Raw genomic sequence first — 14,094 nt, 5'->3', positions numbered from 1 at the left:
CGTTGCTCTATAAACATCGTTACTTTCGGGAAAAAAATTAAATCAGAGAAATTGCTTCCAAGAAAATGTTTTTTGTTTTACTTATACTTGGCATCGTAGCAAGAACGTCATATGGCTTGCCTGCATTTGTGGAAGTGGAGACTAGTTTGGGAAGTGTTAGAGGATTGCAAATGCAAACTCGTTTTGGAAATAAATTTTGGGGATTTCGTGGTATTCGTTATGCTGCACCGCCAGTGGCTGAGCTACGTTTCCAAAATCCCCAACCAGTCAACGCTTGGAAACCAATGATATTTGATGCCACCCAAGATGGACCACGTTGTCCTCAGGTTACAAAAAATACAACTGATTTATCGGAAGATTGTCTACGCCTGAATATCTATACCAAGCATGTACAAAATAATGCCAAGAAACCAGTTCTGGTGTATTTGCATCCCGGTGGTTTCTACACACTAACCGCTACTAGCCCCTATGCAGGACCAGAATATCTCATGGAACGTGATATAGTTTTGGTCACACTCAACTATCGTCTGGGTTCTTTGGGCTTTTTGGCTGCCGGCACTGCGGATGCTCCAGGCAATATGGGCCTTAAAGATCAAGTTATGGCTTTGCAGTGGATTCGTCAACATATCGTGCGGTTTGGTGGTGATCCTAATTTAGTTACCATATGGGGTTACAGTGCCGGCAGCCGTAGTGTGGGTCTACACATGATGTCTCCCATGTCACATGGTTTATTTCATCGTGCCATTATGATGAGTGCTTCGCCATTGGGTGCAATACGTTATAGGTACAATCAAACTGATTTGGCTGAGCGACAAGCGAGGTTATTGAATTGTCCGGCAAATCCAACCGCAGTGATGATCAAGTGTTTGAAAGAGGTAAGTAACGAGTGAACGAGTAGGCTAGCTGCCAGAAATTTGACAAAAATACTCCTTAATCTGATATGAGGCCTATGTAAACTTCTCGAACACATGTAGATCTCAACTCTCATCCATTTGGTCAGGAATTTTAAAAGTGATGTTTTTATACCCACCTCCGAAGGGCCGAAGGATGGGGGAATATTTATATTGTCATTCCGTTTGCCACACATCGAAATATTCATTTCCCATCCTACAAGTATATATGTATAAGCTCTGTCGTCGTAATAATCTAAGACGATCTAGCCAAGTCCATCCCTCTGTCTGACTGTCCGTCGGCCGGTCCTTCTGTGAACGCTACAGTCTTTAACAAGTAAAAGCGTGCTAAGTTCGGCCGGGCCGAATCTTATATACCCTCCACCATGGATCGCATTTGTCGAGTTCTTTTCCCGGCATCTCTTCTTAGGCAAAACAGGATATAAGAAAAGATTTGCTCTTCTATTAGAGCGATATCAAGATATGGTCCGGTTCGGACCACAATTAAATTATATGTTGGAGACCTGTGTAAAATGTCAGCCAATTCGAATAAGAATTGCGCCCTTTGGGGGCTCAAGAAGTAAAATAGAGAGATCGATTTATATGGGAGCTGTATCGGGCTATAGACCGATTCAGACGATAATAAATACGTTTGTTGATGGTCATGAGAGGATCTGTCGTACAAAATTTCATGCAAATCGGATAATTTTATTTATTAATAGATTGAATTCAAATTACAATTCAAGAATAGTATTTCATAAAGTTCTTAAATACAATCTATGTTAGGCTTAGCAAAAATGCTGTTAGCCGTAATACAATGCTTATCACTAAATTGTTGTTTGTTTCTATATGTTTCTTGCTTTTTCTTTTTTCATTTTGGTTATTAAAAACTGAATTCATTAATAATTAATTTTCTATACTTAGTACAATTTTCTATGTATTTATATAGTGATGAGTTATTCGTGCCATTTAATATATTTAATACTTCGGACTCATTAAGGGAATATTTTCCGAAATAACTTTTTCTAAATTCTCTGTATAGTGGGCAGGCGCCAATAAAGTGAAGTGTATTTTCATCTTGATCTGTATTACACATAGAACAAGTGCCATGGGTGTTACTTCTGAATGATCTCGAGTTAAGGTCGAGTAAACCACCTCTAGCTTTAATGATTAAGCTAGTAGCTCGTGAAGATAAGTCAGCAGTATGAAATGGAATTATATTATACTCAAGCACAGAATAAAGATCGTGGAACTGTGAATTTCTTGCATCTGATTCAAATTCACGTTGTTCTTGAATTCTCAGTAATTCTACTATTTTGTCTGAATACATGCATATCGGATTTGTAGCATTAGCAGGAATATATTGTAGGGTTTGGCAAATATTTGACCATTCTTTTGCCCATAATGCATTCAATTCTATGATTTTCTCCGCCAGCAAGCGGGGCAAGCGGTGAGAGCTAAGTCGCAATATTCTATTAATGTAGTTAAAATGGATTCTAAGAGTGTTACAAAACATAGAAGAAAATCCAGTTTCTAGATACAACATGTAATTTGGTGTATTATTAGGCAAATAAAGCATTTTCTTAGTAAAAAAGCGAAAGAGCTTCTCTACATCATCAAACCTTGTGTAACCCCAAACCTGTGCAGCGTAAAACATTATAGATCTGGAACATGCATCGAATATCTTCATCTTATTAGTTTTAGCAATACTAGGGTGACTTATATACTTCGACCATGTGCTATTTATGGCCAGTTTGGAATCCGCAAGCTTCTTCTGTAAGTGTTTTCTAAATGACAAATTGTAAGTTATTTCAACGCCCAGGTATGTGTAACTATTAACAATTTCAATATTCTGATTTCCAAAGCACCACCTTAAATTCGACGAGATTCTAGAACCTCTACGAAAAACAAGAATTTTCGATTTAGAAAGGTTTACTTTCAAGCTCCACAACAAACAGTACCTCTCAAGTTCATAAATCATCTCTTGTAAGCCCAATGGAGAGTCAGATAATAGCACAATGTCATCGGCGTATAATAAGACTTTGACCGTAGTGTCCGCTACTCTTACACCACCAGGCAATATATAGGGAAGGTCATTCACGTATAACGAAAAGAGTACAGGACTGAGAATACAGCCCTGTTTCACACCAGATTCAACAGGAAAGTATTCAGAGAACGTACTTCCATCCCATACTCTACTTTCTGTGCCATCATACAGCATTCTTAATATAGTTACAAGTTTCGTAGATAGACCCTGACTAGATAGTTTATAAAAAAGGCTGTTTCTGGGAATCAAATCAAATGCAGAAGAGAAATCGACAAAAAACGCATATGTAATTTTGCCTTGTAGCTGGTTCAAAGAAACAATATTCACGAGGTTAAATATATTATCTATAGTAGAATACTCTCTTCTAAATCCAGCCTGAAATTCATTTAAAACATCGTGTCTCGTCAGCCAAAATGTTATACGGTTTAGCAGAACAGAGTTAAAAATTTTTCCGATAGTATCCAGAAGTGACAAACCTCTATAATTTGACGCCAAGTTTATATCACCTTTCTTAAATAGAGGTATCAATATTGACTTCTTGAAGGAAGTAGGAACATTTTCATGGAGGAATATCTTATTAAATACTACAAGTATTTCTTGCAGAAAACGGCGAGGAGCGAATTTATAAAATTCGTAAGGTATACCATCGTTCCCGGGGGCCTTATTCGATTTAAGTCCTTTTAAAACGGAGAGTAGCTCACAAAATTCAAAAGGGGAGTCTAAAAGTGGGTCTACATGAAACGGTATACACCAGCTGATAATTTTGGAATTATCTTCGTTAACTAGTAAAGAGTTAAAGTGTGCTAAGAAATCATCTGCGTCTAGATTTCCTCTACCCTTAACATTACGTTTATTCAGAGAATTTGCCAGATTCCACCAATCCTTGCTGCAGGAAACAGTATCTAGTTCTCTGAGGTTGCCATTGAAATATTGCAGTTTCTTCTCGTTACACATTCTATGAAACTTAGATCTGGATGAATAATAACGCCTTCTGTTGATAACAGTGTGTGACTTTCTGTATATCTTTAAATTTTTATGCATATTGGATCTTAAACGAAAGCACGTCCAATCGAACCACTTCTGCTTAGGCTCAAAAAATGTTCTATTGGTCTTCTTTACCTGAGCCCGCCTAATTTTATTTTTAATGTTCTCAACCAAATCCTCTGACGATAAAAAGACGCAATCATTTACTGGCTCTGCAAGTAAACTTAAGTTGTGATTGTATTGAGATCTATGCCTTTCATCCCAGTGTAGCTTCTGTATAGGCTGTTGAGTAGTTTCTGTCGAACTTTTCGGAATCTTAATATCTAAGCATAAGGGCATGTGATCAGAAAAGGGTTCAGTGGCCACCTTGAACTTGTCAATATATGACAGAAAACTCGCCGAACTTATACAGTAATCTATGACAGAACTACCCATTGCACCACAAAAAGTAAACTCCCCATCTATATCCTCTAAAGTTCTGCCATTTATGATAATACCGCCTATGTCATCAACAATACGTAGGAGATTCCTTCCCTGGGTATTAACGTTTCTGTCTTTGGAGCGTCTAGAATAGCTAATGTGGGGACAATCTTTAACAATGTTGTAATCTAGAACCTGTTCTTCGCCTATTCTTGCATTCATATCACCCATTATACAAAAATTCGTTGGGTTAAGGTCTTCCAAAAAAGAACCAAACCTTTCTACATCCACCTTCCAACGCGTACAGTTCAAATACGTAGGTATAAAATAAAATATATTTCCATCTAGACTAGCTGACAGCATTGTGTACTGAGAATCAGAGACGATAAAATTTAATTTGTATTTCTTTTTAATTTCTTTTTTGAAGCCGAAAAGACATCCACCACTGGCACGCCCAAATCTATTCACTTTAGTTGCGTCCTGCCACTGCAAATAGTAGTTTTGTAAATAAGACGAGAGATACGTTTGTTTATTGGGTAATACATGTGTTTCAAAGAGAAAGAAAATATCAAAATTATTAAGGTAGGTTATAAAATTTCCATAATTTAAAGAACTTTCGAGATTTGAAACATTATATGATAACAAATGGCACGAATCAAATTGCTATTGCGATGATGGGGGAACATTAAGGGTAACATTTTCAGCATTGTTGCAATAAACCTCAATGGGACTACCGTTATCAACAAGAATGTTGCTCAGAAATTTGGCATCACTTAAAGTTGGAGCTAGTATTTTTCCGTCGGCCCAGCAATATCTTTTATCATTCAAGAAGAGACAGAACTCTCCTAACCTAACTTTAACGTCTTTTTTATCGGATAATAATTGCGACCTCTACAGGCTCAAGAAGTCAAGATCCCAGAACGGTTTATATATCCGCACAGTTGTTGGATATCATAACAAAACACGTCGTGCGAAATTTCATTCCAATCGGATAAGAATTGCGCACTCTAGAGGCTCAAGAAGTCAAGACCCAATATCGATTTATATGGCAGCTATATCAGGTTATGAACCTATTTAAACCATACTAGGCACACTTGTTGGATATCATAACAAAACACGTCGTGCAAAATTTCATTCCAATCGGATAAAAATTGCGCACTCTAGATGCTCAAGAAGTCAAGACCCATGATCGGTTTATATGGCAGCTATATCAAAACATGGACCGATATGGCCCATTTACAATATCAACCGACCTACACTAATAAGAAGTATTTGTGCAAAATTGCAAGCGGCTAGCTTTACTCCTTCGGAAATTAGTGTGCTTTCGACAGACAGACGGACGGACGGACAGACGGACGGACATGGCTAGATCGACATAAAATGTCACGACGATCAAGAATATATATACTTTATGGGGTCTCAGACGAATATTTCGAGTAGTTCCAAACAGAATGACGAAATTAGTATGCCCCCCATCCTATGGTGGAGGGTATAAAAATAGTGATAGTGAGCTGAAAATTTGCACGGCTTCTTTTTGAAATTTTGCAAGTTGCGTTTTGCTATGACTTCCAATAACAGTGCTAGATATGGTTTAAATTGATCCCATATAAACCGATCTCCCGATATGACTTCTTCAGCCTCTGGAGGACGCAATTCTTATCCGATTTGGTTAAAATTTTGAACAATGACTATTTCTGGGACCTACAACATACGCCCCAATTATGGCCTGAATCGATCTAACAGCTGATATAGCTCCCATGTAAACCGATCTCCTGAATGCACTTCTTGATCCCCTATTGCGCGCAGTGCTTATCTGATTCGGCTGAAATTTTGCGCAACGATTTTTCCTATGATCTTCTACCTATGCTCCAAAAATGGTTTAAATCGTTCAATAATCTGCCATAGGTCCCATATAAATCGATCTCCCGATTATATTTCTTGAGCCTCTATAGCGCTACCCTGAAATTTTGCACAATGGTTTTTACTTTGGACTCCATCATCCAAATCACATATAGCCCGAATTGGTTTACAACCTAATATAGCTCCAATAGCGTAGCAATTCTTGTCCATTTTCCTTTGTTGACTTTTGAAAAGATATCGGGCAAAGAACTTGCCTCTCTATAGTGCTATCCCTGAAAGTTTGAACTATGACTTCTACCATGGACTTCATCATCCAAATCATGTATAGCCCGAATTGGTTTATAACCTGAAATAGCTCCATTAGCAAAGCAATTCTTATCCATTATCCTTTATTTGCTCATAAAAAGATACCGGGCAACGAACTTGACAAATGCTATCCATAGTGGCCAAACATATCACGCTTTTACTTGTTTTGTCCATAGACAGCTTAAGTTCGAAGATGGGCTAGATAGGACTATATCTTTATATATTCCCCATATAAGCCGATCTCCGATTTATATTCTTGGACCCATAAAATGCGCATTTGGTAACGGACCTATAACGAACTTCAACATTCTTGTTAAATATGGTCGGTTGGTGCCCCGGTAACCGAGTTGGTAGCGTGCCTGGATTGGCAGCGCGGGGGTCGTGGGTTCGATTCCCACCAGAGGCCTGGGTCTGTCGCTACTGTGGTATCACTATGGACTTGTCTAATTAAGTCTATAAAAGACTGCCACTCTAACCTATCCTAACCAAGATCGGATTGCCGGAGTCGTGGGTTCCATTTCCAAAGGAGGCCTAGGTCTGTCGCTACTGTGGTATCACAATGGACTTAAATTTATCTAAGTGACTCTGTTAAGGACTGCCACTCTTATCTAACCTAACCTAGCCTAGATCGTTATATAATTTGATATAGCTGTCATATATACCAAACTCTCGATTTAAGGTCTTGGGAACATAAAAAGGGCATTTATTACAAGATTTCGCTGAAATTAAATAACATTGAGTTGTGTAAAGCCCCTTGACGTTTATACCGAACTAGCTGGACAGGACCCGCTCCGCTGCGCCATCTTTCACTCTCTTATTTAATCTGAGTCCTATACTGGCACGGCCAGAAAATAAGTCCTATTTGGGAATGGTACGGCCTTTCCGATATTTCTCCAATGTGGTTATCAAATTCGTGCTCTACTCCCAAATACATTTCATTTGAGCTTTATTTTGCAATGGCAGGTAAATATGTTCGGTATGAGGGTATCTTTGGGGTGAGGCGGACTCCCGTATATCAGATTCATGATCTACATGTCCCTTTGAAGGTTTTGGATGGGGGGCGTCCCCTCAGGTACCTCACTCCAAATTTAGATACAAAATTGCTGGTTTTAGGTTACTATATGAGTGCAAACAAAATTTCACTTGAAACGTCCCACCAATCTCCAAGATCTGTCGCTTTCGGAAATTATGGTGCGGGGGAGGGTCCTTCCCCCTTCAGATATCGAAAAATGAAGTACCCTATTTTCACCACGCGTTCATTCTACACCATCTGTGAAAATTTCTGAGTCTATACGGAATATACACATAAACAAACAACCACAAATTGATTTTTATACCCTACACCACTAGGGTATCACTTTCTGATTCGAGTTAGCTATGTCCGTCTGTCTATTCGTATGTCCATGTTAATTTGTGTACAAAGTACAGGTCGCAGCTTTCATCCGATCGTCTTCAAATTTGGTACAGGCATGTTTTTTCGAAAAAATCGAAATTGGAAAAAATCGGTCCAGACCTGGATATAACTCCCATATATATGTTCGTCCGATTTTCAATAATAATGCAATAAAATGGTCATTCGTTAACCGATTTTCTCCAAATTTGGCAGGAAGGATTTTTTACGACTCTCAACATTACTGGTGAATTTCATGGAAATCGGTTCAGATTTAGATATAGTTCTCATATAATATATACATATAAATATATATATATATATATATATATATATATATATATATATATATATATATATATATATATATATATATATATATATATATATATATATATATATATATATATATATATATATATATATATATATATATATATATATATATATATATATATATATATATATATATATATATATATATATATATATATATATATATATATATATATATATATATCGCCCGATTTTAACTGCAAGAGTCACAGCACGCGCATTTATTGACCCGTCTTGCTAAAACCTTGCAAAACGCTTTCCTCGGCGACTGCCACAGTATCTGAGGAGTTTGCTCGAAATCGGTTCTGATTTACGTATAGCTCTCATATATATGTTCGTCCGATTTTGAGAAATAATGCAAAAAAGTGCTAATTTTATTAACCGATTCTGTCGACGTTTTGCAGGAAGGATTTTCTTATGACTCTCAATATAGAAATCGGCCCAGATTTAGATATAGCTATCATATATGTATATCGCCAGATTTTCACCCCAAGAGCCACTGCAAGCGCATTGTTTGACCAATCTTGCCAAAATTTTGCACAACGCTTTCCTCGACGACTACCACATTATCTGAGAAGTTTATTCGAAATCGGTTCAAAATTAGATATAGCTCCCATATATATGTTCATCAGATTTTGGGTAATTTGCCATAATGTTGTGTTTCGTCAACCGTAGTTTTTACAGTTTGAACATATTTGCCCGCCGGGGTTCATCAAAATTGGTTCAGAATTGGATATAGGTCCCACATTGTACTTATAGGGTAGGTGTAGGGTATTTTACAGTCGGCACCACCCGACTTTTGCCCTTCCGTACTGGTTATATATAGCAACATGGTCCATATCGGTTTATATTTAGATATTGCTGTCATATATACCAATCTCCCGATTTAAGCTCTTGAGCCCATACAAGGCGCAGATGCGGCTGCAATTTCGCACAGTGATCTGTGTTTGTTCGTTCGTCTGTCTGTTTTCCGTTCGTCTGTCCGTTGAAATCACGCTACAGTTTTTAAAAGTAGAGATATTGAGCTGAAATGTTGTACAGATTCTTTTTTTGTCCATAAGCAGATTAAGTTCGAAGATGGGCTATATCGGACTGTATCTTTATATAGCCCCCATATAGACCGATCTGCCGAATTAGGGTCTTAGATCCATAAAAGCCACCTTTATTATCCGATTTTGCTGAAACTTAGGACAATGAGCAATGTTAGGCCACTCGATATCCATCTTCAATTTGGCCCAGATCGATTTAGATTTGGATATAACAGCCTTATCGACCGATCTCTCGATTTTAGATCTTGGGCCCATAAAAAGCGCATTTATTGTCCGATTTTTCCAAAATTTGGGACAGTGAGTTGTATTAGGCCACCGTAGCGCAGAGTTTAGCATATCCCCCTATGACGCTAAACGACTGGGTTCGAATCCTGGCGAGACCACCAGAAAATATTTTCAGCGGTGGTTTTCCCATCCTAATGCTGGCAACATTTGTGAGGTATTATGCCATGTAAAACTTCTCTCCAAAGAGGTGTCGCACTGCGGCACGCCGTGCGGACTCGGTTATAAAAGGAGGTCCCTTATCATTGAGCTTAAAACTTAAATCGGACTGCACCCATTTTATATGTGAGAAGTTTGCCCCCGTTCCTTAGTGGAATGTTCATGGACAAAATTAGCAATTTGCATTGAGTTGTGTTAGACCCTTTGCCATCCTTCTTCTATTTGGCCCAGATCGGTCCTGACTTAGATATAGCTGCCATATAGACCGAACTCTCGATTTAAGGTTTTGGCCCCATAAAAGGCGGATTTATTGTCCGATTTCGCCAAAATTTGGGACAGTGAGTTGTGTTAGGTCACTCGACATATTTCTGAAATATGGTCCAGATTGGTCCAGATTTGAATATAGATACCATATAAACCGATCTCTCGATTTAAGGTTTAGGGCCCATAAAAATCGCATTTATTGTCCGATTTCGCCGAAATTTGGGACAGTGAGTTGTGTTAGTCATCTGCAGGATGACACTTGCTGTTACGCGTTCCTCAGTAAGAATAGGAAAGAATCTCTCCGAACTATTTAATACTAAACGAGGTTTCAGACAAGGGGACAGCCTATCGAGTGATCTCTTTAATATCCTGCTGGAGAAGATTATACGAGATGCAGATGTGAATAGATATGGCACACTAATCACAAGAGAACACATGCTACTCGCCTATACCGACGACATCGACATATCATAGGTCGCTCACCGGAAGTAGAAACTGCTGCCTTTGAAAGAATCGAAAGAGAGTCAGTGAAAATGGGTCTGGCAGTAAATGGAGGTAAAACAGAATGGATGGTTTCAACTTCCAAAACACCTTATTCAACCAAACAGATAACGAAAATGGAGAAAGTTGGGAGCCACAACTTTGAGATAGTCAGTAACTTTTTCTACCGCGGCACCGCTGTAACCGAAACGAATGACACCAGTTTTGAGATAAAGCGAAGAATAATACTGGCAAACAGATGCTACTTTGGACTAAGTAAACAGTTTAGAAACAAGGCCACCTCTCGACAGACGAAGGTTATACTATACAAGACACTGATATATAGTTCTTGTTATATAGTTCTGAGGCATGGGTACTTGTGAAAGCAGATGAGGCAATGCTTGGAGTATTTGAGAGAAAGATTCTTCGTAAAATATATGGACCAGTTTTCGTTAATGGAGAATATAGGCGACGTATCAACCACGAGCTGTATGAGTTGTATGACAACAACGGCTGCGTTGGCTAGGTCATGTTGTTAGAATGGATGAAGAAGCTCCAGCAAAGAAGTCTTTTGAAGGCAAACGCGGTGGCACACGCAAACCAGGAAGACCACAAGCCCGATGGAAAGATCAAGTGGTGGGAGACACCTCGAAACTTGGTGTCAGAAATTTTAGAATGAGCGCAGAAGATCGAAGCGCTTGGAACGCTATTCTACGTGCCAAAACTTGGGACAGTAAATGGTATTAGGCTCTTCGACAACTTTCTGCACTTTGGCCCATATCGGTTCAGATTTGGATATAGCTCCCATATAGCCCGATCTCTCGGTTTAAGGTTTTGGGCGCATATAAGGCGCATTTATTGTCCGATTTCGCCGAAATTTGGGACAGTGAGTTGACTTAGGCTCTTCGAAATATTTTTGTATTGGGTTGCCCAAAAAGTAATTGCGGATTTTTCATATAGTCGGCGTTGACAAATTTTTTCAACGCCTTGTGACTCTGTAATTGCATTCTTTCTTCTTTCAGTAATCAGCTGTTACTTTTAGCTTGCTTTAGAAAAAAAGTGTAAAAAAGTACATTTGATTAAAGTTCATTCTAAGTTTTATTAAAAATGCATTTACTTTCTTTTAAAAAATCCGCAATTACTTTTTGGGCAACCCAATAATTTGGCCCAGATCGGTTCAAATTTGGTTATGGCAGCTATATAGACAGATCTTTCGATTTAAAATCTAGGTCCCACATTTATAATCCGATTTCGCTGAAATTTGGCACAGCGACTTATGTTAGGCTTTTCGACATCCATGTGTGTATAGTTCAGATCGGTCTATATTTGGATATAGTTACCAAAAAGACTAATATTTTGTTCTGCATAATTGAACAATGAGTTGTACATAGTAGACCACTCAATAGCCATGTCGAATTTGGTCCAAATCGGACCATATTTCGATAAAGCTGCTATGGGGGCATAAATTATGAATTTTTCACCGGATTCCGACGAAAGGTGGTTAAAATATAAACCCGAGATGGTGGGTTTATTTTATTTTATTTTAATTTATATTATTTGGTTTTATTTTATATTGTTTTATATAATTTTTTTGTTTTATTATGTTTTCCTATTTTCTAAATATTGGGTTGCCCAAAAAGTAATTGCGGATTTTTCATATAGTCGGCGTTGACAAATTTTTTCAACGGCTTGTGACTCTGTAATTGCATTCTTTCTTCTGTCAGTTATCAGCTGTTACTTTTAGCTTGCTTTAGAAAAAAAGTGTAAAAAAAGTATATTTGATTAAAGTTCATTCTAAGTTTTATTAAAAATGCATTTACTTTCTTTAAAAAAAATCCCCAATTACTTTTTGGGCAACCCAATACATATCATGTCTTGATAGAAACCTATGATGGCTTTTGTGAATACCACCGAAGCAATGTTCGAATTCGAATGGAATCCTCTTATCAACTGGGAGCCTGTTATTGAAAATGATTGCGGCCAAGAACGTTTTCTGGTGGAGGATCCCTACAAAACCATGTTGAATGGAAATCTAAACAAAGTGCCTTTAATAATAGGAACTAATGAATATGAATTTTATTCGCCAGCCTATTGTGAGACAAAAAAAAAATTAACTTTTTCAAACACTTTACATCTTCCGTGTACTTCATTTCAGATAATCTTCGCAACGAGACAAGACGACAACGTTTCAATGACAATTTTGCCAAATATGCTCCTTTATACTTCAAATATGAACGGGATTCGCATAGATCACAATGCATTAGTTCAGCTTTATATTCATTCTACTTTGGAAATCATAGTTTGGAGTATCCCGGTTCGATGAAGGCATTTGGTCAATTATATAGCGATGCCATTGTGGGTTTTAATTATTATCGATTTTTAAAGCTGGTCGAGAAACATGTTCCGGTCTACACTTATTTCTTTAACTATAAGGGTCGTTACAGTTTCTTCAGAAACCCTGAGACCAATGAAACACATGGTAATGGAAGCGTCCTATTTAGAAATCTTAAACAATTAAATATTGAATTTTTCATTTTAGGTGCTGTACATCATGATGAGTTGTTGTACCTGCTTAATTTCTCTGTAAAGGCTCCTATTTTTAGAAAATCAGATCCTGAAAATGATTTGATAGAACGTTTTACCAGAATGTGGGCCAGCTTTGCCAAAACTGGGTAATTCTTGAATGATTTTCTAATATTTTCGAGTTTTGTTGTAAATTAATTGCGTTTTAAGGGATCCCAATAAATGCCAGGATGAGTACTTAAAGGATATTCTATGGCCTACGTATACTGCTGATCGTAAGGAATATCTGGAAATTGGTAGCCAAGTGCATTTGAAAACACGCGGCATTTTTGCAGAACGTTTGGAGTTTTGGGATAATCTATTTCCTGCTGGAGAAATGTTGAATACTGATGTAGTGATCAAATGTTTTTGAATATTAAAGTAATGTAAACTTTATTTTTTAAAATTTAATCTTCTTATACAATAAAAATCAAAATGTCGCGATTTTTCGTATAGACTCCAAAACGTTTGAAGCAATTTGTCTGAAATTTTAAGGTAACATTAAGTGATAATAGGTCGTCCTGTTAGCCGAGTTGGCAGCGTGTTTGGATTACCAGTGAAGGCCTTAGTTAGCCTGTTTAGAAAAATAGACTGTCACTTTAACCTAAATTAACATAAGATCCTTCCAGCCGGTTCAATGTTCGAAAGTGCTACATGAGCGCTTATCGCCCATTACCTAAACTAGAACTGTGTCGCCTCAAAACGATCCACGTTCGCCAAGATTGTCGGCGGCAGACCTCTGGCAATTATGCTAAGTCGTCTGTTTTTTTCTTAAAAGATGTCAACATTTGACCTCATCCCGTTGACCCTTTACCATCTATGCAAACGCAAATTTACCCCAGGAACATTCCGTTAAAGAACAGGGCCATTTACCAACTTTAAGCCATACGTATAGCAATAACTACCAGCTGGCAACTCCAGAGCTTGGTTAAAAGAAAACTGCAAATAGGCGATCCGAGACCTTCTCCGATGTAGTCAAGTTTCCTATCCTCGCTCTGGTCAAACCGCGGTAGCATGACCCACCAATCCCTATTCCCATCGTATTAAATCTCACAGCAGTGACTG

The 14,094-nt window shown here is 37.9% G+C and overlaps 1 protein-coding gene across 1 annotated transcript; it reads left to right on the top strand.

The window, feature by feature from the left end:
• Positions 1 to 13,488, top strand: LOC106089199 (juvenile hormone esterase). The gene is made up of 5 exons (XM_013254993.2): positions 1 to 875; positions 12,350 to 12,560; positions 12,623 to 12,946; positions 13,007 to 13,139; positions 13,201 to 13,488. Exons 1-5 carry the CDS (start codon positions 66 to 68, stop codon positions 13,400 to 13,402), a joined length of 1,680 nt encoding a protein of 559 aa, XP_013110447.2. The 5' UTR covers positions 1 to 65; the 3' UTR covers positions 13,403 to 13,488.
• The last annotated feature ends 606 nt before the right edge of the window (positions 13,489 to 14,094 follow it).

The sequence above is a fragment of the Stomoxys calcitrans genome, chromosome 2, assembly GCF_963082655.1.
Source record: "Stomoxys calcitrans chromosome 2, idStoCalc2.1, whole genome shotgun sequence".
In the NCBI taxonomy this organism is placed as follows: Eukaryota; Metazoa; Arthropoda; class Insecta; order Diptera; family Muscidae; genus Stomoxys; species Stomoxys calcitrans.
This window is presented reverse-complemented; position numbering and strand designations above follow the sequence as displayed.

What these genes read in the sequence shown, in the direction of transcription:
- LOC106089199 (XM_013254993.2), top strand. Translation starts at nt 66, where the DNA reads ATGTTTTTTGTTTTACTTATACTTGGCATCGTAGCAAGAACGTCATAT. An exon ending in ATTTTATTCGCCAGCCTATT is followed by an intron (nt 12,561 to 12,622) that starts GTGAGACAAAAA and finishes ACTTCATTTCAG; the next exon opens with ATAATCTTCGCAACGAGACA. An exon ending in GCCAGCTTTGCCAAAACTGG is followed by an intron (nt 13,140 to 13,200) that starts GTAATTCTTGAA and finishes TTGCGTTTTAAG; the next exon opens with GGATCCCAATAAATGCCAGG.